Source organism: Spermophilus citellus (genome assembly GCF_964194105.1).
Source record: "Spermophilus citellus genome assembly, chromosome: 1".
NCBI lineage: Eukaryota > Metazoa > Chordata > Mammalia > Rodentia > Sciuridae > Spermophilus > Spermophilus citellus.
In genome coordinates this window covers 177,836,083-177,859,751 of record NC_138182.1, presented here as the reverse complement: position 1 = coordinate 177,859,751, position 23,669 = coordinate 177,836,083, and the positions used below count along the sequence as shown (strand labels likewise).

General features: G+C 37.5%; 1 protein-coding gene across 1 annotated transcript in view; it reads left to right on the top strand.

Moving 5' to 3' along the window:
• Positions 1–14,638, top strand: part of FBN2 (fibrillin 2) — a 214,492-nt gene extending 199,854 nt beyond the window's left edge. The window contains exons 59-65 of the mRNA XM_081281769.1: positions 527–649; positions 2,205–2,321; positions 2,935–3,063; positions 5,322–5,441; positions 9,290–9,521; positions 10,697–10,868; positions 12,761–14,638. Of these exons, the coding sequence (XP_081137895.1) occupies positions 527–649; positions 2,205–2,321; positions 2,935–3,063; positions 5,322–5,441; positions 9,290–9,521; positions 10,697–10,868; positions 12,761–13,135 (1,268 nt within the window). The 3' untranslated portion in view covers positions 13,136–14,638. The remainder of the gene's footprint in view (positions 1–526; positions 650–2,204; positions 2,322–2,934; positions 3,064–5,321; positions 5,442–9,289; positions 9,522–10,696; positions 10,869–12,760) is intronic.
• Positions 14,639–23,669: the final 9,031 nt, after the last annotated feature.

The window sequence follows — 23,669 nt, the reverse complement described above, 5'->3', positions numbered from 1 at the left end:
AAATGTCTATTCAACCTCAGGGAAACCTAAAAATTATGAAATATTCTTTCAATATTTTATCTTTTAATTTACAAATACCCACTTGTCATTCTTTTGATGAAAGAAAAATGCCTTTATTGTGAGTTTGCATGTTTTCCATATAAAAAGAATGCCTTTTTTACTATTCTCTGCATAAAAATAAGCATCATCTGAAATTTCTATTGCTAAGCAGTCTCAGTAGAGAATCCTTTGACTGTTTTATTGTTTTTTTCTTATTTTTTTATTATCTCATTCTGACATTTGGAGGTGAGGGGACTGCCCTTTATTGAATTTTTACAAAATAATCGATTTAGTTTTCACTAAAGAAAAAAAAAATATTTTCTCCATATTTCATCAGCTTATGTGATATCCCAATATCCTGTCTGGCTGTATTTCATTTTAAGTGCCAGAGGAAAAGCAAAAAGAGTAATATGAGAATATGGAGGGAGGAGAGAAGCTGGTTGTTTCTTTTAACCAGGACTTTAATCTTCACATCACTTTTACTTAGACCTTGATGAATGTTCCCAGTCCCCGAAACCATGCAACTTCATCTGCAAGAACACTGAAGGGAGTTATCAGTGCTCCTGTCCACGGGGTTACGTCCTGCAAGAGGATGGGAAGACGTGCAAAGGTGAGCAAAGAGTCTCCAGAAATTATGAGCCTTTTCTCTCTCTCTACTTTCAGATTCTGATATTAGGTAATCAGGGATTATACCATGTGCATCATCATCTTCATAACAATGCACCTTCTCAGTGGCTATTTTATTAGTCATAGAAACTTCTATCAAAAGGCCCATTAATGGAAGCAGAGAAAATGTTTTAAAGTCCAAGAGTTGGCTCCTTAGAGCAAACCACACACATTTTTTAAAAATTAAAACAAAGCAAAATGAAATGTTGGCAGGGGAAGAGTTGAAACAAATCACTAAAAGATTTTCTATTGTTACTTACCTAAGATTTCATTTCTCTAAGCTATCTTTATTACACATCTGTTGCAGAAAAGTGAAAATTAATGGGAAATTATATTAAAAGTAAGTTGTATTAAAAGTAATTATTTTTAAGCTAAGTTTAATTATTAAAATAGTTTCAATAGTATACTCATATTTGATTTTATAGGAAACTTCACCCATGTGGAATAAAAGGACTAAGAAAAATTTTAAATATAGATTATCCTCAGTAAAATGAGATTTATTTCCAAAACATACCAAAAACAAACTAAGAGCAAGACCTAATATTATCTTGAACATGTTTGGAGAGCCAGTATGGGTGAATTCAATTTTGCAGTGTTTATAATATGAGTGCAACTGAAATACTTTAAGCCATAAAATAATGAATCAGTCTTGTCTACATCTTATATTATGTAGTGAATGTATTTTAAATGTATTTTCCTAATTTTTCAGACTAACCAATACCAAATGTTGAGTTTTCTTTTATATAAGTCCAAATATTAATACCATGGTGGGGGTATACTAGGGATTAAACCCAGGAGTGCTTAACCACTTAGTCACATCCACAGCCCTTATTTTATTTAGAGACATCATCTTGCTAGATTGCTTAGGGCCTCATTAAATTGCTGAGGCTGGCTTTGAACCTACGATCCTTTTGCCTCATCCTCCTGAGCCACTGGGATTATAGATGTGCATCCCCCATGCCAAGTTATGAATATTATTTGTGACTAAAATTACAGAACCTGTTTTTTCTTTTTGCTTTCTGGTATTGATGGTGGTTTTATTTGATCTGGAGAATCCAGTTGGATGCTTGTGTTAGGACCTTCATCAATTTCGCAATTCAGCTTTATTTTTATTTGATCCCTCCTTTACTAGGAACAATCTGAACATACTAAAGTGCATTAAATGCAAGAATTATAACCTTTGAATGTTAGTTTTGAGAATAGTTCATGGAACCTATTGTGATCTGGTTAGTTACTTTTAGTTACTTATTTTAAGAAAACTGTGTTCGGATTGCCTTTGTCATCCTATCATAGTAGCCCATGATATTGATGCCATTCAAATACTGGGAGAGAAAGTGCTTGTTGTCATATGCATATGGAAGCCCACAAAGATCCCAGCAAAAAAAAAGAAATTTCACAAAATACTCCCAATGAAACATGCATGCCTCCTGCGGTTTCATGAGAAAGGATGCGTAGCCAGATCACTGCTCTGATTTCCATGGGACTGTCTTTAATTTCAGACCTCGATGAATGTCAGACCAAACAGCACAACTGCCAGTTCCTCTGTGTCAACACCCTGGGGGGCTTTACCTGTAAATGTCCACCTGGTTTCACCCAGCACCACACTGCTTGCATCGGTAAGGAAAAATTACAGTCGGGAACTTTCACACACTTTTGGTAGGTACATGAAAGTTGTATTTAAAATGATTACTAAATCGTGTCTTCATACTTCTATTTAGAACAAGCCCCTTGTAATTAGTGGTCTAAAGAAGTTGCTAATGGTACAGACATTTTTTCGAAAGAACAATATCCTGAGAAAGAAAGGCCTAAACAGTCCAAGCACATGTGCACCGTATTAACCAGGCAATGCCTCTACATCATGTTCTGAAAATAGCTATGGTGTCCAGATAAAAATGTGATTACAGGCTCGTGGTAATTTAGAGCATGCTAATGAATACAGGGCTTTTTTTTTTTTTTTTTACATTTTAGAAAGCACATGCTAAAAGATGTTCCGTCTGTATTCTCTAAAATTATTCCTGCAGTGGCCCTAAAATACACCCTAGTTTCAAACCTCTCAGAAATACAGTTTTTCTTACCATGTTTGCCTTTAATATAACAGTGAATGCAGGCTTAGGTTTTTACATAGTGAAGATTAAGCTTTCATCCATCACTTTTTACTTCATGTAGTAAAATGTAAGTCATGTGTGAATAACTGGGATGCCTGACACCTCCTTCTTGGTGCTTTGCTAGACAACAATGAGTGTGGGTCTCAGCCTTCACTCTGCGGGGCAAAGGGAATCTGTCAGAACACCCCTGGAAGTTTCAACTGCGAATGCCAGAGAGGGTTCTCTCTTGATGCCACTGGACTGAACTGTGAAGGTGAGTTTATTTGCTTAAAAATCCTTTATCTCATAACAGCAAACTACATATTTCGCTCAACCTCCAAGCCATTAGATGATAAATTGCAATCATCTCAAAAGAGAAAATGATGGTTTAGCAAAATAGAATCTGGCAATTGAATTTTGTCCATAAGTTTTAGTGATCTTTTTGAGAGCAGAGGAAAACGTGAATGTGATAAAACAAAAATTCTGGAATTACAAATTAACTTTTAAAAATAAGCTGTTTGAATGCCAAATGTTCTCTTTGATATGTGGATGCTAACACATGGAGTGGTGGGGGTAGGCGAAGAATAGAAGTTTTTTGGGTTAGACAAAGGGGAATGAAGGATAGGGAGGGTGGATGAAAATAGAAAAGACAGTAGAATGAATCAGACACTATTTTCCTGTGTTCATATATGCATACATCACCAGTGTAACTCCACCATCATGGACAACCACAAGAATGGGAATTTATACTCCTTGTATGAATAATATGTCAAAATACATTCTACTGTCATGTATAACTAAAAAGAACAAGTAAATTTTAAAAAAAAAAAAAAAACCTGTTTACCTAATCATTGATCTGAGAAATAATTGATTTGAAAAAGAAATCTGTGCTCAACATGGTTTACGGTGGCATACAAATATACCACAAATTAACAATAATTGGGCTTTTGTTCCATGATGGTTAAAGGTGTAAAAGTTAAATGGAAAAAGAGAACCTGTTACCACAGAGAATTAGAGAAATGTATTGAAAGCACTGGGGAAAACTGATGGCTATTTCTTCTATCTTACATGGGCTGAGACTCCTGCCATATTGTCTTTTTCTACAATGAGTTTTCTCTATAAAGTCTCCCCAGCAATAGGTATTTCCTCTAATAAAATCCAAAGGAACATTTCAGTGGTGACAAAATAAGAATCTGCCTGCAGTCGATAAAATACCATCCAGGTCTTCAATATTTATATTGCAAGATCTAGTATATTATAGGACAGATGTATTAGGATTGGTCTCTTCTCTGGGATAAACCATGACCAAGATCATGAGCTGCATACATTTCCTTCTACATTCTTATGTAACCTTACAATGTATATTTTTATTGATTTAATTATCCATTTTAAATAAATTATTCCTAGAAATATGATTTTGAACTTTCTATATATGTTCAAAGTATTTAATGAATTTAATGAATTTTATTTATAAGACTTATAGGATTTTTATGTCTTTCAGCCAAAAACTTATTTTAAAACTTTTGAATTTTAACTGGGCATGGTGGTGCACACCTATAATCCCAGCAGCCCCAGAGGCTGAGGCTGGAAGATTGCAAGTTCAAAGCCAGGAATTTAGCAAGGTGTGCTAAGCAACTTTAGTGAGAACCTGTCTCAAAATAAAAAATAAGAAGGTGCTAGGGATGTGGCTCAGTTCCCCTGGGTTCAATCCCTAGTACCAAAAAAAATTTTTTTCAATTTTATATTTGAAGTCACTGACACACTGAAAGTGTTCTGAACTTACAGCTGCTTGCCATGTGTGAGTCCAGCTCATGACCATGCACATAAGATACCACTTATTAATTATCCATGTAAATTTGTTACACATACATCAGACATGCCGATTTTATTTCACTCTTTCTGGGTAGATTTCAAAGCCTCAGTTGTCATTCCAAAAGAGTATGCATATATGAACAAAGAAATTACTCCATATGTATAATAATACCACATCTTGTCTAAAAATAACAGTCAAATACTTAAAAGGGATTTGCATCTAATTAACCTTAAATGGTAATAAAAATGTTCACTTCCAAAACCATTATACTTTTTAGGTATCTCTTAGTGCTTGTATCTTCCACAAAATGAGAATTACATGTGAATCACTTTGGAATCTACTAGAATATGTAATGTGTGTATCTTTATCTATATATAGATATGTATATAATTTACCAGATAAATCATACCATATGTAGTTAATCAATCCAAAATGCACAACATTTGTGGTTGCTATGGTTGATTTGCTGAAATTAAGCTGTTATTCAGAGCACTGATATACCATGATCTGGTGGAGAGCATAAGAATGAGCTGGTTTCTTATCTCTGAACCATGCTTTGTGCCACCACTGACTAATAACCATGTGACTTGGAAAGAAATCATAGCTTCTCTGGGCACCATGTCTTGTTTATTTGTTTCCCTGAAGGTTGTGTTTAGAATGCATTTAAGAAGAGTAGAGGAAAGGGGGACCTAAAGATTTTGCTGGGGTTGTTTTTGCAGATGTTGATGAATGCGATGGAAACCACAGGTGCCAACATGGCTGCCAGAACATCCTGGGAGGCTACAGGTGTGGCTGCCCACAAGGATATATTCAGCATTACCAGTGGAACCAGTGTGTTGGTGAGCGCTCATTGATTACATAACCCCTGCTTTATTCGCCTTAAAGTATCTCTACATAAAGTGAACAAATAATAAAGGTCAAAGTCTCAAAATAGCCTTTGAATTCTAGAACTTAAAAACTAGTACTTAAGACTGATGTATGGGAATTCATTCTACTGCATGTCTGAAAATATCTATGATAAAAATGCTTTTGAGTACCCAATGGTAATTCAATAGTAATCTTATTTTAAATTGCCACTAGAAGTAATCTTAAGTTTCTGAAGATAGGGTGAAGAATCATCATCATCATCATTTGCCCTAGTCAGCTGCTTTTTATCAGGAATTTGATGACTTTAGATTTGGGACTTAAAGGCTAACCCATCCATTCCCCTCCTATAAATCTAAAAGAATTCAGATCAATTTAGTGAGGAAAGTCCATCTGTGCTGTCCTGTCACAGAAATTTAATGAAGGATGCAAAGTATTTTAAAGTAGAAAAAGTAACCTGTAACAACAAGTACTGTTGACAACTCCAGACAAAGTGTTGATAAAATATGTAGGCACTTGACTCTGTTTCTTGCATTGATAATCACAGAAATTCTTCAGTGACAGAGCAAGCGACCAAGGAGAATGTTATTCTATTTGAATAACCAGCTGACTGACTTAGCATATGCCTAATTTCTTGGCTCCATTTGAGTGCACTTCATAGACACACCATCCAACAAATTTTGACATTAGAAGCCAATGTTGCTGAGCTGAAGGGAAACAATAGTCCTGCAGAGAATGATGGATGCTTCCTGTTTGTAATGATTTAAATTACTCAATGCATTATTCAAATATAGTGCCATAGTGAGCCACTAAATAAATTAATCTCATTTTACCCTTTGTGATCCTCTCCAAAGAAATTTCAATGACAGTTTGGTGAATTGAGAAGATCATGTATGAAGTGTCAATTCAATCTCTTTATGTTTTTTGAAGTTCCTGTCTGTAAACATTTAGAGCAAAATTAGCTGCACAAGTTTTTTATGAATTTAGGAGCACTGTTTGAAATGACCTAAGAATCAAGGTGGTGTGGTATATCCCAGTTTCCCTTTATGAGATTCTCAGAGTGGGTACTTCCACAAAGGCATCAACCAAGAAGAGCTTACACTAGAGTTCAGCCAGAAGCCTGTGTGCCTTCTAATCAGAGGAATAGTGGTTTCAAAGATGAGACCAAAACTAAAAGTACGTAAGGCAGATATCCTCAGTTACAAATTTTAATTTGTGAGCTCACTTTTTTTAAATGGCCAACTCTAAGCAACAGGCTCCTATGTCTCTAACTCACAGCAAGAATTTTATTTCAGAAGGTTCTAGTTCTGTGCAAAGTTAAGAAATCCAGCTAGTCTCTAAAAAAAAAAAAAAAAGGCTGCCTTTCTTTCCTTAAATCCATACAACACAGTTGGAATTTTAATTCAAATATGTGGGAGAAATAGAATGAAATCACCCACCAGAAACTAATACAAGCAACAAGTTAGCAGAATAAGAATTGTGACAAAATTCAAATTGAAAGGCCATAAACATTCTTTATCTGTGACTTTGAAATATTTTCAGTCATTCGTACAATTGATGGAAGAATATAGAAAAGAAGTATCTCAGACAGATTTATCTGGGTCTTTTAGTAAATGACCAGAACTGTCAGTCAATGCACTAGACACTTTAACTTGATAAAATTTTAAATTTATGATGTTATTAATACCACCACAAATTCAAGAAAAATAGAATTCTTTGAAAGTGTTAATATTTTAAAAAGCTTTCAAGTCAAACTAACAGTTACCATAGAGAATTTAAAACATTCCAGTATCTAAGATTATACTGATGGTAGCATTCTCACCTATTTACAAGTACTATAATTATTCAAAATTGAAGATGTGTAAATATTATTAACATTTGCTCATGAAAAAAATGCTATCTTAGTATGTGAAGCCTTTATTATTTAGTTAGTGCCTGTAGTTTCCAGTTGCTTTCATAGACTTTCCAAAATAATTCAAGCACAGCTTAGAAAGGTTCAAGTCAATTCAAAGTATGTTTCAAACAAGACGATATTTTTGTAAGACTATAAAATTTTATCATGCTATACATTATAGCCTATAAATATGAGGTATATCGTGGGGCTTCCAAAAATATTAATGTATTTAAAAACATTCTTGTGACTGGTATGTTTAAATGAAATTTATTCAATTTAATTGGTTTTGCCTGGTACTTTTTCTACCTATGTCTGAATATATTAATGTCGAGATCATATCATTAAATTATAATCTAATTTAGAATCCCTGTTAGGAAAGAAATACTGCATATGAATGTCAGATCTATTTATAAAAGTAGATGAGCCTTCATGGCAGAATTCCAAAACTTTCATATATAGAAATAAAATAGCCATTATATTTATGTCACATGTAGCCAAGTTATTGAAAATTTATAGACTTTCTCCTTAAGTAATAAAAGTTAAGAATTTTCACATATTAGGTAATCAAGTATATTTTATATTCAGTGACTGAGAGTTCTACATTTAGTGGTCTTAGTTAATTCCAAAACTAAACTCATCATGTGAAAATGTACCTAATAACATTTACCCTTCCAATAACCTCTGTGCTGTCCTTAACGAAGTTTAATTTCCTGTCTGAGAACCGTCTTCACTGAGCCCCCATCTGCATCTCCCATAATCTCACTGAGCTCTGCAAGATCTGCTCCTCCCTCCTAGCTGTCAGGGCTCCGGGGCATACCTCCTTGCAATGGGCCTGTTTCCCCACAAGGACTGAAATACACACTTGTCATATATTAGGTAAACAGACACTCTGTGTTCCATCTGTAGTCACAAGAATTGAAAGAATTCCATGGAGCAGATGTGATTTGTGCCCAGGGTGAAATTTGGATTATAATAAAGTCTAAAGGAGTCAAACCACATGCTATACATCAACCAGACTGCTAAGAGCAAAATTATAACCTCCAAAGTTAAAAGCACAATCGGGCTTTGAATTTGTGATTTGTGATAATAGCAACTGAAAGTATAACCTATAATTATCCTGTCAGGCATGTATAGTACAATGCTAGTCATTAAGCGCTGCACCTCAGCAGAGGGCAGGATGCAAACCTACCTCCGGAGGCACCGTCTGCACTGCGTGGCGTGGGTTCTCAGGAACTCCAAAGGTTGTTTGTTCAGTAGATATAAATAGTGTGTTTCCATTTAATTATTTTACATACTTGTTCCCATATACAGAGGAGATTTGGGGAATTGCTGGGGAGTAGATATAAATGCAGATAGATAGGCTTTTTTGAAAATTGAGATACACTTACCATAATCCTCACCATTTTAAAATTTATGGTTAAATGGTTTTTAATGTAGTCTCACAAGGCATGCAGACCATCAACACTACTAATTCCCAACACTACTAATTCATTATCCCAAAAAAGAAAACCCATACCTAATAGTAGTCATTCTCCAGTCCCTGGCAACTACTCCTCTACTCTCTGTAGATTTGTTTGACATATAGCCTTTTGATTATTTAAGCAAGCTATGAATATCTGTCCCCCAAGGACTGCTAATGTATTCAAAAACAGTGTGAACAGAAAATAAAAGGGCAAAGCAAGGTTTTTTAAAAAGACATAAGTTAGGGGGCATTTTTTCATTTCATATGCTTTGCAAATCAACTACCAGAGTAATCCAGAGTAATATATATATATATATATATATATATATATATATATATATATATATATATATTACTCTAAAGTTATCTTCCCCATAAAATCATAGGTACTTTGAGACTCCTGCTCTTTTCCATATTAACTGCCCCTTCTTGTATATATGTAAGAGTTTCTTTCTTTGTTTTCACAGATGAGAATGAATGCTCCAACCCCAATGCCTGTGGCTCTGCTTCCTGCTACAATACCCTAGGAAGCTACAAGTGTGCCTGCCCCTCCGGGTTCTCCTTTGACCAGTTCTCCAGTGCCTGCCATGATGTGAATGAGTGCTCATCCTCTAAGAACCCCTGTAATTACGGCTGCTCCAACACGGAAGGGGGCTACCTCTGTGGCTGCCCACCGGGCTACTACAGAGTGGGACAGGGGTAAGATGGCCCATCAGCGTCCCCAAACAGCAAACAGTGGCCCAGCAAGGCAGCCATTCCTCCCATCCTTGAGTGCAGGCCACCTGGCTACCTACCACTTCTGAGAAGGGTACAGCTTTTAAGAGCCACCAAGAGGTGGAAATGGTGCTCGGTGCTCTTAAGGCACAGGAACAAGCAGCAAGAAGGCACCCAAACTGTGTTTATGGCATCGGATTAACCCCCTTTAGAGTGAGCTGAAGACTTGAACTTCAATGCAGTTATCACTTTTTGTTCCTCATAATGGCCTGAATTGGTTCAGTCAGATCCCAAGTCCAGAGACAAGGAGATGTTTAAAACTGCAGCTCTCATGTTGCCATAGATACCTGGGCTAAGAGAGAGATGTGGAAATGGCCTCAACCCAAATTATTCTACAGACTTCGGCAGGTGCTAATTAATCCCTGAGGAAGGAGTCTTCTTTGTTTGCTCATCTGGTTTTTTTTTATTGTACAAAGAAAGGCTGGTTCCTAGTGGATGTGGTTCTGCTCGGCACACACCATCTCCACCAGGCTGGCTTTCCCTTCAGCTAATTGCACTTGCTCGAGACTTGTCAGCTGTGGCCTATTTGATTGATTGGCCCAGTGCATCCTTCCCTCAGGACAGCAGTGCTCATTAGCACACAAGCTGGGAATTTAGGAGTCAGTCAGGGTTATCTTCCTGGGAGGGAGGGGTGAGTGAAGCAGGCACTGACGGGGTGTGGACCAGTGTGTCCAACACTGGTTTATAATAGTATTTAAAACCAAGACTTGGTCTAGATGAGGGTCATCTCAAACTAATTCATTGATTCTTTTATTAACAAAAATATAAGAATTCAGAAATCTCACTTATTAGAGCAATTTACACCTGCTTCTACCTCCTTGAGTAAACTACCCTCCAAGTGCTTCAGTCTAATTAGATTGGGAATTAAAGAAGCCTTGGGCTCACCTGAAAAGAAATTTTGCTGTTTCAAAACCAGGGGAAATCTTCTGGTGTTGCGTGTTAAGAAAAGAACTAGGAAGAATTTTCAGGGTTTTTTGTTATGAGCTTAGCTTAGCATTTGCTTTGTTGGTTTCGTGTTCTTGAAAAGTCAGCTCTTCCACTGGAAAAGTGTTGTTCAAGTCAACAGTAAATTCTAATAATGCTTTATCTCTTGTAAATAGCCACTGTGTCTCAGGAATGGGATTCAACAAAGGGCAGTACCTGACTCTGGACACAGAAGTGGATGAAGAAAACGCTCTGTCTCCAGAAACGTGCTATGAGTGCAAAATCAATGGCTACTCCAAGAAAGATGGCAGGCAGAAGAGAAGTATCCAGGACCCCACACCCAGTGCTGTGAGTGGATCTCACTGTTTTCCCACAAAATTTTATCCACATGAAGTCTTTCATATAATGCAGTTATGGAGTTTCAGCCTCAGTATAGTTAAACCTGTCTGCAAATAATGGATATATTAATAGACCCAATAAAGACAAGTAAATTAAAATAAGTTGAATTCATAGCTCAAAACAAAGACTTGGGGGAAAGACCTTAAGTTTCACAGTTTCAGATTGTTTTCTTTTGTTTTAGTTTTTTATTTGTGCCAGAAAATATAAGATTTACATTTAGGAATAAAAGTGCTTTGAAATGATTCCAAAACATGACATTCTATTTTGAATTTTTCCTATTCTAGTTTGTACATATGTAACACTCATATAAACATTCTAGGCTGATTTTAATTTTCCATAGGTCCCCCCAACTAGGTCTCATATTCTGTGCTTTATTGCTAAAAATATATGTTCCTGCTATAAAAATGTTGTCTTCAGTAGGATTTGAATTTTCTGCCTCTGGTATGTCTTCTCCATTAATGGCACATTAGCAACATAGTTAAGGGCCACAGACAAGCCTGGTTTTGAATATATTCCTTGACCCTCCCCAATGAGTACCTGTGTTTCATGGGCCATGTTTATTTAAACTCTCTACTTTGGTTTCTTTACCTGTAAAATGAAAATTAAAATACCCAACCTTTGAGGGTTGATGGGAGGGTTAGTTGAGTTTAAACACATGAAGTGCACAGAACAGTGCCTAACACATATGTCACACATGTTCTGTCCTTCTTACAGTAATTAATATCCCATATCTGGAGACATTGATGATTTCCCTAAAGACCAGAGACAATATGAGGTCACCACTTACCACTCTTTTCAGTTATCATTCCAGAGAAATTACTCAACCAAAAAACCTAGTCAACAACTAACTGGCAGTGTGAACTGGTAACTTGCATCAGTTTTCAGGGCCTGAGGAACTTATCTATATGATGAGACTTCTTTAGGCAAAAAGCCTTTGATTGTATTTTATAAAAATAAGTCAATGTTACATTTACCTTAAGTAGACTAAGGTGTCCAGTTGATGTTGAAATATGACAAGTGAGTTATTCATCAAGTCCCACAAACTATAAATGCAGATATTCTGTTTATCAAGACCTTCCCATTATGAGACTAGGAACATCTTTCTGCCTTATTACTGATGGACACTTCTGAGCCACCATAGTGATATCCTTGCTTAATGAGTACCAAATCAAAACAAGGTTTTTTTGCCCTTCATATCTTATATAAGCAGCATTCTTGCACCTTGCAACCCTCTGACCATATCACGCTCTGCCTGTCTGGATTTTACTAAAGCTGATTCAGACTGTAGCCCTGGGGACTCTGCAGATCATTCACTCTGCATGGTACAGATGGCTCCCAGTAAACTCACTCATCATTCATCTCTTGCAAATCAGAGCTGAGCTTTGAACCTTCAGCATGAGGATTCCTCTGGGTACAAGCCCTGCTAATGAACAAATAGCAGCACTTCTCGTTGTGACTCCAGGAGAAAAAAAAATTATACTCATTTCCTAAATTGCCTTTTAAAAAAATTATTAATAAGCATGATATTCCATAAACTCATCAAAAAACTTGAAATGTGAATGGTCTTTGTAGTCTCAGTCCTGTAACTTTAATGACCTCATTAAGGCTGAGTGAGAAGTCGTAAAGATTTACAGAGCATCCTCTGTGGAGTAGACCTTTCCTCCCAGCTGTCAGGAATTTTCAATAGCCTCTTTCATAGCCACTATTAGTGTAGAAAGGGAGAGTGGGAAGCCACAACCTGTCACTGTGGCTGCTGTAACCCCTGAGGCCATAGATCCTTTTTGAGCCTGCTGCTAGTGTGGTTGAAACTTGTCCCAAATGGTTTCCTGCTCTTTCCCCAGGTTGAACCCATCAGCCTAGAGAGTGTCGACATGGACAGCCCCATCAACATGAAGTTCAATCTCTCTGGCTTTGGCTCTAAGGAGCACATCCTGGAACTCATGCCCGCCATTGAGCCCCTAAACAACCACATCCGCTATGTCATCTCCCAAGGGAATGATGACGGCATCTTCCGCATCCACCAAAGGAATGGGCTCAGCTACTTGCACACGGCCAAGAAGAAGCTCACGCCCGGCACATACACACTGGAAATCACGAGCATCCCTCTCTACAGGAAGAAGGAGCTTAAGAAACTGGAAGAGAGCAATGAGGATGACTACCTCCTAGGGGAGCTCGGGGAGGCTCTCAGAATGAGGCTGCAGATTCAACTCTATTAACCCTTCACAGACTTGGTTCCAGGCTCAAATCCCAGCACAGCCAGCCTTCAGAAACGTTTGAAAAGTCAATGACTAATTTTAAAGAGGAAAAAAAAATGACTTTTGTTTCTTTCCTCCCTGTCTCAGACTTTTGGAATGTTGACCCTCAACAGGGAGGGATAATTTAGACTCTGGTGTGGCCAAAGATTTGAGTACAAAGGCAACCGTGGTTACTGTATTTTTTATGTAACTTCATTTTAAAATATATTAAAAAAAAAAGCTAACTGTTCAAGAGATCAGCATATGGCACTAAATGCACAAAAATAATGTGAGCTTTTTTTTTTTTTCCTGTTAGCAGTCTGTAACACTTTGGGTATTTTGCTATAGTTGCTAATTAAAAAAAATATAGATGTTTATTTATTTTTAATGCAGTAATATATGGAGAAATGAACAAACTATGTAAACAAAAAGGGAAACTCGCTTGTGTTTTCTTTAGATTTATAAATTTGAGCTATTTCTTTTAGAGGTGCTTTTAAAAAAATTCAATAGATTCAAGAGATGTTTCCTTTGGTTTTCTGCCAGTCATCCAACTGGTACACACCTGATTATTTTAAAGAAAAGCCTCAGAGAGCTGAATGGGCAGTGTAATCAATAATTTAGAAGACATGAATGTCATCTGATTCTTTATAAAGGAGATCAAAGCCAGAGCAGCTCATTGTGACAATATTACACATCAACAGATATACCAGGCAATGGAAGTTGAAGCACAACCACTGTAGCAAAATACCTTGACTGCTTGTGAGACCGTTAGCGTTGCAGGCCAAACCGTACTGTATTTCCTTCTCATAACCTCAAGGAACCACATGTGCTACCCACAACACCTCATTCCTACCCAGGGTGCGCTGCGTACTTGTGGTCCCGTAGGCAGCTGAAGAACTGCCGTTCCTTTGAATAGGAACACCTGGCGTTCTGTAGTGTTTGGTGCTGTCTTAGATTAATGGTGCATTTATTATGTTCAAGTTGTTTCAGGATTGCCATATGTGCAAACAAATCATGCAGTGCAGCCAAGGAATATATGTTGTTGTTTTTTTTTTTTTTTAAGTCCATTTTTTTTTTAGAATTTTCATTAATACTGTAGTTATACACCATATGCCTCGTTTTATCATAGCTTATTGTATATGAAAGATGTTTGTACAATGAATTGATGTTTAGTTTGCTTTAGTCATTTAAAAAGATTTTTGTACCAGGAGGTGCTAATAAGAGTATGTCTCCGTATTCTCTACCCAAGAACCTGTCCCTGGACCAATGACCAAACCTCATATGTGAAATGGCCAAAGCACATGCAGACTTCCGGTTTGTTCCTCTCACACCTGTGTTGACCAAAGATTAGTAAGCAGTTATATCCCGTGTTTGGGGTTTTTTGTTTTGTTCATTTTTAATAACTAAAAAAGATAAATAAAAAGAGAGAGAAACTGTAAATTTGTAATCAAGTGTTTGTGAGGAAAAACTTATGGTTTTGGGTTTTGTTTTTGTAGGTCTATGTATCAAATATGACACTTTTCTCGCAATAAAGCTTATTTTGGGGTAGTTTTCTGGCTGAGAGTTTTATGGAACTACAACCCCTGTTGCACTTGTGGGAGGGGCCAGAGCTTTGCTTGTGAAGACATTACTAAAGTTCCAGATGGAGAAGCAGTCCCACTAACAGGAAGGCAAAGGAATGTGGTGAAATATGCGAAACAGAGTCATCGGGACTGTTCAACTGATGATTGCAATTTAAACTTACATTCAAATTGAAGGACGAGATCAAGGTAGTGAGTTGTTCTAAGCTTCCTGGGACCCATTTTCCTAGCCACCTCGAAAAAATTCTTCACTTCCTCCACAGGCATCCATGAGGAAGTGAAGTGTTCTTTAAGGTAGAAATTTCCCTGAACCCGAATATTTAAGCAAAAGTAACAGCAGGCATAGCCCAGGTCAAAGGGCACCTTCACCAGAAATCACCCAAAGCTGCTTAGCTACATTCTACTCCATGGAGAAGTGGATAGATGTAACAAGTTTTTTTAATGTGAGTTCTCTTTTGATTCATGGCGGAAATGAGCACAAAAGTCTTACAAAGTTAATTCAATACGTGGTTTAAGAATTTGTGTGCTTCAATTTTTTGTCCATGGAATAAGAAAACAAGGAAGTATTATGACTGATCTTAATGTTGTTCTTTGCCAATCAGAAATTAGCTGCATGGAATAAGAAAAGTATTTGCCCCGGGGCATCCTTTAAAACTTAACATGCATATTCAGTTTCATCTGGCATCTATTATTGGTACAGCATGAGCACTGTAATGTGAAATTACCTGGAACCACATTTGACTCTAGCTTTGAATATTGAGCAACAGCATTCTTAGTTTAGCTTTGACCTGCCCATGAGGAAGTTAGAGAATCCACACCACTAGGTTACTTACACAGAAGATAAAAGACGCTTAGGGGTATTCCACAGAAGAATGTGCTAGAAAGAAATGACTAAACCAAAAGAATGGGATCCTAATTAGAATAAGATATACTCCATGTATGTATAATACATCAAAATATATACTACTGTCACATGTCTCTAAAAAGAATAATTTTTTAAAAAAAGAAAAAAAAAGCCTTTTCCAGGAGGACCCTTCAGAAGGCATCTCTGGTAGCTCTAGTATATGACTCCCTTATTGTGAACAGTGACAGCCACAATGTATGCCTCTCTGGTAACTAACTGCTAACAATATTTTCTGTACCATTTGTCTTTCCCATTAACTTCACATGTGTCTCAGAAATTACCTTAGTTTAGTTATAGACAACTTTATAGAAAAGTAAAGTGTATTGTAAGCCCAGACATACAAACCAAATCCATCTACTATATGTATTAATGATAATGGTCTTCAAATGACTTGAATCCTCTTTCCACTCACATTTAGATGTGGAGCTTTTAAAACTTTAGTCATACTTAGTACCTTTGGGTTTTGCTTGTAGTAGATTAACTTTAGTCATTTTTATACACGAACGTTGGAGATCATTTATGATAACAAACGAAATTTATACTAAATTAAACATCTGCCTCTTTCATGGTCTAGGAATATCAAACAGGTTTATGCATATAGTCTTTCCCTTCTAAATAAGGTCTATTTTGCATTAATTGCCTTCTTAGTTCTAAGAATAAATGCTTGGGACTGAGGGTAAGGAATACCTGAAAAGTATGGAGCATGAGTCTATTCTAGTCCTTCAAAACTTTAGGAAACAAGTTAATTTTGAATAGCAAACTGAAGCATGTGACTATGTCGATATTTGAGCAGGTATGATCTACAAAATGACAGTTTCGTATTGTTAACAATACAGTTAACAGTTCAGCAATATTCATGTTCCTCAAGGAGAGACTAAAAATCTAAAAATCCCCCTTCTCTTCAAAAGACAGTAAATTGCATTCGCTCTTTTCGAAGCTGCTGGTGACTCATTTGTACTTCTAATCGCTCAAGAGAATTACATAATTTATTCAAATAACCACTTTTTATTTTTATTTATTTATTTTTGGCACCAGGGATTGAACCCAGGGGCCCTAAACCACTGAGCCATATCCCCAGATCTTTTTTGTTTTTGTTTTTGTTTTTGAGACAGGGTCTCACTAAATTGCTTAGGGCTCATTAACCTGCTGAGGCTGGCTTTGAACTTGCAATCCTCCTGCCTCAGCCTCCCAAGCCACTGAAATTACAGGCATACACCACTGCACCAAGCTCAAATAACCACTTTCTTTCTGAAGTCATTGGAAAGAATCTAAATCATACATCTTTGGGATCTTGATAAGATTACTAGAAATTGTTTAGAGACAAATCCATAAGGGGAAAATTAGGATATAGCACTTATTAAAAAAAAAAAAAAAAGTAAAGGAACTTCTACTTCTAAGGAGACACAGGAAAAGATGGAGATTCATGGCCACCCTACAGGAAGTGAGGGTGTCCACCATGTTTGCCATCTCAGCCCAGCCTACATTTGATATCTGACTACTGGTTCATTTTTAATTTTGTAAAGTATACTTGTTTTCTCAAAGATAAATCTATGGTTTCTTTGCTTAATAAGACTTATGTTTCTGCCCTTAATTTCCTTGAAAATCTTTTCAGTATACAGAGCAATGGAGTCCTGAAACACAATGTAGACCTCTGTTCAGCAATTCAACCATGGAGGCAGTTTGATCTTGTGGTTAAAAGAAACAAGACTGTGGAAGCAGGCAGACATGAATTTCAATTCCATCTGCTTGAACAATCTACATAATCTCTCTGAGCCTTGGTTTCTTTCCTCAGATGATCTTTCGTTACAATGTGACCGAAAGTACTGAACAAGAGGACAGGCAGCCCTGCCAGCAGAGGGCCCAGCTTGCAGATAGCAAGCACTCAGTAGCAGTCAGTTGTTTTTCTTCTTCCTCCTCCTCCCACTAGTAGTCTAATCACCACTAGGAACATGGGACCACACATTGCACAAGGCTCCTTCCTATGCATGGCTCTGAAGCTCCTGCCCTCCCCCTGAATCATAGGCCCACACCTAGATAAACAGCATCAGGATGAGTCTCCTAAGTAGCCTGCACCTCTAGAAGACCTTTAGAAGTCTTACAGTTATCACTGGTGTGGACAATCTCCACCCTGCTCCTCACTTAACTAAAATTGTGGGCTACCACCCTGGAAATCTAAACCACAAACCAGCCAGAGCACTCACATCTACAGAACCATTAGAAAACTGAACAAAAATAAAACGTGGACATCTAATAATCCCTTTCAAGATGATTTAGTGTCAGAGGAAGTCAGAACTAGAAAGGCCTTTAGAAATCTATTCATATTTGCAAATGAGAAAACTTGAGTCCGAGATTTGTTGAGAGTTGAGCGCAGTGCTAGTTTCTTCCCAAGTGAGACCAGAACCCTAGTTGTCTGGTTGCAGTCTGGAGATATTCATACTTCCAGTACATGGTAAGCCTATTTGGATCTCTTTTAAGCCCTAAGGATATAGGCCAGTTCCCATGGTTTTGGCTCCTATTGAATCCCAAAACATTTTCCAAGCACAATTTAAGCACTGCTTTTTGTTTTGTCTACCCCACCCTCTGTGTAACTGCTCCCAACCTCTCATAAACCAGAGATTTGTATATGTACTGAAATACCAAGATATTGGCTGCTAGAGTAGACCCCACCCAAATCCTGCAGTCTTTTAACTACACACTAGAGTCCTGGCTTTAAAGGGTTAAACATTTTATTTAAACCAGACCTTTAAAATTTTAAAACACACACACACACACACACACACACATTTGTATAACCAAGAATGCTGAAGGAAAATACACTAGTTGCTTGTGTTGCTTAATTGTCTTCCCGCCACCCCACCCCCCGCCTTTTCCTGTGAGCCTAAAAAAGATATTACTAGATTAAGTTGGCTTTCTTTCGAAATAGCCAAGAACCTACAGCTCACATTAGTCACCCCCATTAGGGCTGCAGATTAAATGTCAGGATGTAGTGTAGACACTTTCCAAAAGAAAACAGGAAAACACTTCACATGACTTTTAGAGGTAACTATAAGGAAAGTTAACATTAATCGCCTTCCCCAGACAACTACTGCTTCATGTATAAGTTCCATAGTAGAAGCTGTGAAAAGCCAATTCCTGAAATTGTGTCCAAAAAGCAAGCTCTTGGCCTTCGTAAGCTGCCCAGGTTTCCCCCATAGGGCTTCTTCCTGCCTCCTGCTCCACCTGACCCCGGTCCCTTTAGAGCTGGATTTGAGTCTGAGGCCTGTGTGTCTTTGAACATCAGGCCTAGGATAGGGTCCTGAGACCCATGGCCTTGTCCTAGCACTGGGAGGTCAACCTGCAGTGAAGCTGTGTCTAGTAAACCTCACAGAGCCGGCACAGGAAAATGCTCAGTGAGTGAGTGAATGAAGGGAGGGAGAAGATTCTGACTCCGCACAAATTAAGGCACAAGACCCACGGTGGGGACTTGGACCTCATCCAAGAAGTGGGAAGTTTCATGGTGAGGATTTTACTGGAAATCCTCTAAACAGACTTCTGGAGAACATTCTGGAGGTACCTTCCTTTATTTTAGAAGAACTTTCTTGATTTTTGCTGCTCTTCTGTACATTTCTAGAAAACCCATGGGTCTCACCAAGGATGGAAAGTAGATTGAAGAGGCAATGGGGGCAGCCTAGCTGCAATGTGGATTTGTGCTATGAGGGTCCCCTGAGCCAAACCACTTTTGTAGTATTGTAAGTAGGGGAGGAGACACAAGAATCTCTCTCCCAAGAGAGACATTATATGTCTCTTATTTTTTTTAAACAAATAGATTAAATGAATATTTGTTGGATCTATTTTATCTAGACCTAAAAAGATTTCTCCTCCAAAAGTCTACAAAATTTAGAGAAATAAGATGATCACATAAGGTTATGAAATGATACATACTTACGGGCCATAGTGGATTCTCCAAAAATGGCCTAGACTTTTGGAAAAGGGAGTGGTACAGCTACTAGACAAGATCTTCTGAAAATTATGGGAATTAAGCTGGATCTTGGAGAAACAGGCAGATTTTGATATATGATGGAGAGTGGAAGGAAATGTCCTGGAACATGCTATGGACATTCCATGCAATGTCTGCAGAAACGAACAAAGAAAATCAGAATATGGATAGCATATTAGAATACAAAGAAGAGATAAGCCAATGGGGACTTGCATAATGGTGCCATGAAAAACAAAATAGAAGTTCTTTGCTCACCACAAAGAAATGGTAAGTGTTTGAGGTGATACATACGTTAATTTTTCAAAATCAGTTATTACACATCATTTGCATGTATCAAAATGTCACACTGAACTCCATAAATATGTAAATTATTACATGTCAATTAAAAAGGTTGAACATTTTTAAAAATTTAAAGTATCATAAATAACTTTTTAAAAAAAAACATTTTTTGTTGTAAATAGACACAATACCTTTGTTTTATTTATTTATATGTGGTGCCAAGGATCAAACCCAAAGACTCACAAGTGCTAGGCAAGCACTGTACCACTGAGCTACAGCTTCAGCCTTAAATAACTTTTTTTAAAATGTAAAATTATGCCAGGCACAGTAGCACATGCCTGTAATCCCAGTGGCCAGAGAGGCTGAGATGGGAGAATCACAAGTTCAAACCAGCCTCAGCATTGGAGAGGCACTTAGGAACTTAGTGAGACCCTATCTCTAAATAAAATTCAAAATGGGGCTGGGGATGTCGTTCAGTGTTTGAGTGGCCCTGAGTTCAGTATCCTTCCACACACAAAAAAGGTAGAATTATTGGAGAGTGGAACCCATGTATAAAGAGTCCCAAAGGCCATGCTGAGCCATCTAGATGTCATCCTGTGTTGATCATTGGTATATGGTTGAAAGTTAAGGAAGAAAAGAAGGCTTAGGATCAAATCCTGAGATGTTCCTCCTTCCAAAAATAGAAAAGGAGGATCTGTAAGAGTATGTGAGAGAAAGAGTATGTGGGGAAGAAGTAAATCCAGAACAACTGGAAGGAGGGGAAAGATGCCTAGGTAAAATTTTATTTGAGAAAAGTATCATGAGATTTGTTTGCTAGTAACATAAAATTTCCTTTCCCATCTATATCTACTCCCCACACCTTCCAATTTTCATCTCTTTCTGGACTTTAGTCACTTTGTTGGAAACAGTGAGAGAATAAACAGTTTGTATGATTCTTGCCCATAAATAGATCTGAAAGCTGAGAGGTAGCATGGCAGAAAAGGAAGTGGGCCTTTGAGATATTAAAAAAAAAATGGTGTGGGGGGTTGAATTTTGGCTGTCACCATTCACATGATATGTGAAGTTTCTCGAGTAATGGTATGCTTTCTAAATGTCTATTTGGGGCACATCTGTTTCTCTTTTTTTCCTTTTTTTTAATTTGGGGGTTTCTGTTTTTGTTTTTCAGAATTTGCATATCCTTTCCTTTCCCCCAGTTCTTTTTGTAACATACCAACTTTGCTTTTGCTTTGGGTAACTACCAACCACCATTGCATACAGTCGTTACAGGGTTTCTACTCAGCCTTGTTGGATTCTGTCTCCTTGGAATTTGAATTTTCAGCAGAATCGATAATAGCCCTTGCTTTCATCCAAGTAGCAAGCACCCCATTCAAACTGAGTCAGCTCCTGCAATCTAGATCTCAGGACCTATCCCATTCTCTCTTCTTTCTAAACCTGGCTCTTCAATTGTCTCAAAATTCTCTGAGCTACCCCACATCCTAGCAATCAGCTGTTATTGTCAGAATAAATTGTTGCTTACATCCAAAGAACTGTAACCAATATCTTTCCCACTCCAGGACTGTTAGGAGGGTTCAAAGGGTGGAATTCTCTGAGCCCAGGGCCTAGACTATATGGCAGTTGACCAAAAACTGCTTCAATGACGTCAAGGAGAACAAACCAAGTTGTCTCCAGTCTCATTTCCTGTGCCCTCTGCTTCCACAAATAACTCAGCTGGGACAGGACCACAGTTCACAAGAGTTTTGCCACTTTGGTTCCCTGTTTCTTGCATCCTCCCCATCTCTAGTTTGGCAGGATGGAGTTGGGTAGGGCTGCACGGGGCTCAGTCCCAGCACAGGTAAACCTCAGCCAAGTCTGTTTCTGGAGCATGTGCTAAACAAGTCCGCTCCACCCAGGAGTTAGTTCTTTACATTTCACAAAGGACCAAGAGAGGAACCTTTCACAAGCCCTGAGAGAGATGCCCAAAACCCCAGGAAGGTTGAAATAACTTAGCGAAGTAGGAGAGAAAAAAAAAATTAAATGCTGTGCCCATATGTCAGCACTTTAATTAACTGAGTTTCTTTCCATGCTGTCATCCTTTGCTTTTCCTGTAATATTCTGGTAAACCAACTGTTGCATGGGCTGAGTGAGTATATGCCTGTGGAGCTTCGTATAGGATAAATAATTACACAAGACATTTTTGAAGGAATAAACGCATTTGGCCTAACAAAACCAATTCCCATCTTAAAGAGGCAGCTCCTCTAAATGCCAGTTTTGTCCGTTAACTATTTATCCAGCAACCTGGCAGTTTAATTCTTCTCCCTTGTCTCCTTGGCCACACTACATACAAATGGTTTTCAGAGTGGGGAAAAATATAAACGCTTTCTGGTGTGTTTTAAATTCGATTTTATCTACATTTTGTGTCTAACTTTATCCCCCTCTAAAATTTGTTTTACAACTAAAACAAAACAGAGGAATGATATCAGCCCTGTCCCTAAAAGTTTATATAAGTTCCTTTTTGCTGTTGATAATAAAAGGGATTCTGTTTTATGGCGTAGATCGTGTCCAAATACTACAAACATCCACTGTGCACACTTCCTTCAGTCTCTTGAGAGCTGATGAAGGGTTAGTGGGTGACATGTAGGTGTCCCTCCAGGGTCCTCCAACAGCTGCAGATTCTATACAGTCTATCTATGTGACCACAGAGACTGTGAGGAATCTAGTTACCCTCCCACCCTTTAAAACAGTCACCCTTTAAATGAAGATGAGGAGTTACGTTTCCTACTCGATGGTCCCAACTCCATCCTGTATCTGCTGCCTTGCAAGCCCTCAAAGAAATCCTGCCTCTATGTGTCACATCTACCTGAAGAAGAGACAACCCCAAGCCCAAGATAAGCTTCATTAGTCCCAGCTGAGACTCTTAAAAAGGAAGAGAGACAAATGGAAACTATAAAATTTTTAGAAACTGTATAAAAAAATAATTTTTCACTTTATCAATGTAGTTACATACCTAGTTTAAAATGCCATCATCTCTAAAACACTAATTTTATTTTTTTTAATTTTTCATACTCATTTAACCAACCAACTTTATTTAAATTCTTTGCATGTATCTCAGATTTTTATATGTTCTGCACTTTTTAAATCATTTAAGAAAGATTTCTAAACATGCTTCTCTATTGTGAGCTAAATTGGTGGTACTGGGGATTGAATGAAGGGATGTTCTACCACTGAGCTACATCCCTAGCCATATTTATTTATTTATTTGTTTGTTTGTTTGTTTATTTATTTAATATGGAGGACGGAGTCTCATTTAGTTGCCAAGGCTGGCCTCAAACTTGTGATCCTCCTGCCTCAGACTCCTGAGAAGTTGGGATTACAGGTCTGCCCCACTATGTCCAACAGATATAACACTTTTCAAGTAGTCCATACTGCAGTTTTTTCCCCCAAGACACAAGAACTCATTATATTAACATGGCATTAAGATGATTAATTATTTTCACTCATCTTTGAGATGTATATTGAAAATCTTCACAAAGAAACTACTCATTTTGCTTTTTAAGATGATCACCAAAATGCTTCTTTGAAGGACAATCTGAGACTTGGAATTTTGTATTCTACTGTGGGAATAATTATTAAATCTGTGATAAATTTACATGCTTTACAATAAAAAACAAGTCTATCAAGCTTTTATAAAAATCCAAAAAGTTAACATCAATTGAAGTCACTTTGGGATAAAGTGTGTTGTACTTCAGCACCTCATAAAATACAAAACTTTGTAAAATCAACACATAAAGCAACAACCTT